The following is a 2,383-nucleotide window of genomic DNA, read 5'->3' as shown; positions in this document are numbered from 1 at the left end:
GCAGTATGTGCTTATCTGTTATCTATAAATGAAACTAGACTTCTGCTAATTCAGACGTGTGGGTGTCTTGCATTTGAAAAATTATTTCAAGAAGAAAATAAGTTTTCCTTTCTTGTATCTAACCCTACTCCCTCGTTTTGCAGTTTAAGCCTCTTTCTTCTGAGGAAGATCTGGACAACCTGTGCTGCATCAGGAATGGAGAAATTATGATGGTGGTTTCTGTTTCCTCTTCTATCTTTGATCCAGTGGTGATGGCCTTGAGTAATTCCAGCTGGAGGCTACTCCAGCCCTCTTTCTTCCTGCTTGGCATCCCAGGTTTAGAGGAAAGCCAGCATTGGATAGCACTACCATTGGGTGTCCTCTACTTGCTAGCTCTTGTGGGCAATGTCACCATCCTCTTCATCATTTGGACTGACCCATCCTTGCACCAACCCATGTACTTTTTCCTGGGCATGCTAGCAGGCATTGACTTGGTGCTGGCTTCCTCCACTGCACCCAAAACCCTTGCAGTTCTCCTGGTCCATGACCATGAGATTGGGTACACTGTCTGCCTGATCCAGATGTTTTTCATCCATGCATTCTCTTCCATGGAGTCAGGTGTCCTTGTGGCCATGGCTTTGGATCGCTATGTAGCCATATGCCATCCTCTCCACCATTCTACCATCCTGTATCCGGGGCTCATAGCGCGCATTGGAATGGCAGTGCTGGTGCGGGGATTACTCCTTCTCCTTCCCTTCCCTATCCTGTTGCGGAGACTTGTCTTCTGCCACACCACTGTCATAGGCCATGCCTATTGTGAACATATGGCTGTGGTAAAACTTGCCTGCTCAGAAACCACAGTGAACAGGGCTTATGGGTTGGCAGTGGCCCTGCTTGTGGTTGGGTTAGATGTCTTGGCCATTAGCATCTCCTATGTCCTCATACTCCAGGCAGTGCTGAAGGTACCAGGGGGTGAGGCCCGACTTAAGGCCTTTAGTACATGTGGCTCTCATGTATGTGTCATCCTGATCTTTTACGTCCCTGGAATGTTCTCATTTCTCACTCATCGGTTTGGACACCACGTACCCCATCATGTCCATGTTCTTCTGGCCACACTTTACCTCCTTGTGCCACCGGCTCTCAATCCTCTTGTCTATGGGGTGAAGACTCGGCAGATCCGACAGCGAGTACTCAGAGTATTTTATATAAAAGGGTCATGAATACACTCCAACTGTTTTCTTCAAAGAATCTTGTAGAAAGGATACTACTGTGTAGCCATGGCTGGTCTAGGCTATATTGATAGAAGTCATTCCATGACTACAAGTTAATAGGAGTGTACATGAACACCATTCCCACCACCAAAAGACTGTGTCCCATCCCATCCTCTCCCTATCCCCCCAGTGAAGCCGAACATCCACCCTCACCCTCAACCCAGAGATTTTTATTTTGGTGTCCTACTCCAAACTCAGTCAAATCCTGCTTTGAGTTTCCCTTTCTGTCCTTCTTTCTCAACTTCCATTTATAAGCGGGATCATCCCATACTCGTCTTTGTCTTCCTGACTTAGCTCGCTTAACATAATTCCTTCTAGCTCCATCCAGGATGGTTCAGAGAAGGTGGGTTCATTGTTCTTAATAGCTGTGTATTATTCCATTGTGTATATATAACACAGCTTTCTCAGCCATTCATCTGTTGTTGGGCACCTGGGTTGCTTCCAGGTTTTAGCTATTACCAATTGTGTTGCTATGAACATACGTGTATACACATCTTTGTGGTTGGGTATTATGGAGTCCTTGGGATATATCCCTAGGAGAGGAATTACTGCGTTAAAAAAAAAAAAAAACTAGTATAGTCATGGGCTCTTTGAAATATAAATAAAATAGGCCTACTAACTATCTGCAAAACGGAGACCCCCCAACTCTTCATATGAACCATTCCAGCTTTTAGGTTCATGATTAGTCAACAATTTGTTTGCCTTTTTATGTTAACTCTTTTTTCAGCCACCAGGTTCCAGATGCTACCATGATGCCAACCAGACTTCCCTGGGCAGACGACCCTACCAATGTGTCCTGGAGCCCTGCTTCCCCAGAACCCTTCCCCACTAGGGAAAGAGAGAGACTGGCTGGGAGTATGGACCGACCTGCCAACACCCATGTTCAGCAGGGAAGCAATTACAGAAGCCAGACCATCCACGTTCTGCACCCCATAATGCCCCTGAGTCCATGCTCCCACGAGGTTAAAGATTAGGAAAGCTATCAAGGGAGGGGATGGGATACAGAGTTCTGGTGGTGAGAATTGTGTGAAGTTGTACCCCTCTTATCTTATGGTTTTTGTCAGTGTTTCCTTTTTATAAATGAAAATTTTTTTAAAAAAGGAGTCATTCCATAGGGAATCCTTCCAGACCTA

At 45.7% G+C, this 2,383-nt stretch overlaps 1 protein-coding gene across 1 annotated transcript; it reads left to right on the top strand.

The window, feature by feature from the left end:
- The first annotated feature begins 206 nt into the window (after positions 1 to 206).
- LOC103117709 (olfactory receptor 52L1) lies at positions 207 to 1,199 on the top strand. The gene has a single exon (XM_007527818.1). The coding sequence runs from the start codon at positions 207 to 209 to the stop codon at positions 1,197 to 1,199; it is 993 nt and encodes a 330-aa protein (XP_007527880.1).
- The last annotated feature ends 1,184 nt before the right edge of the window (positions 1,200 to 2,383 follow it).

Source organism: Erinaceus europaeus, chromosome 17 (assembly GCF_950295315.1).
Source record: "Erinaceus europaeus chromosome 17, mEriEur2.1, whole genome shotgun sequence".
Taxonomy (NCBI): Eukaryota; Metazoa; Chordata; class Mammalia; order Eulipotyphla; family Erinaceidae; genus Erinaceus; species Erinaceus europaeus.
This window is presented reverse-complemented; position numbering and strand designations above follow the sequence as displayed.

Bases quoted from the DNA above. Each gene is read 5' to 3' on its own strand.
- LOC103117709 (XM_007527818.1), top strand. From the start codon at position 207: ATGATGGTGGTTTCTGTTTCCTCTTCTATCTTTGATCCAGTGGTGATG.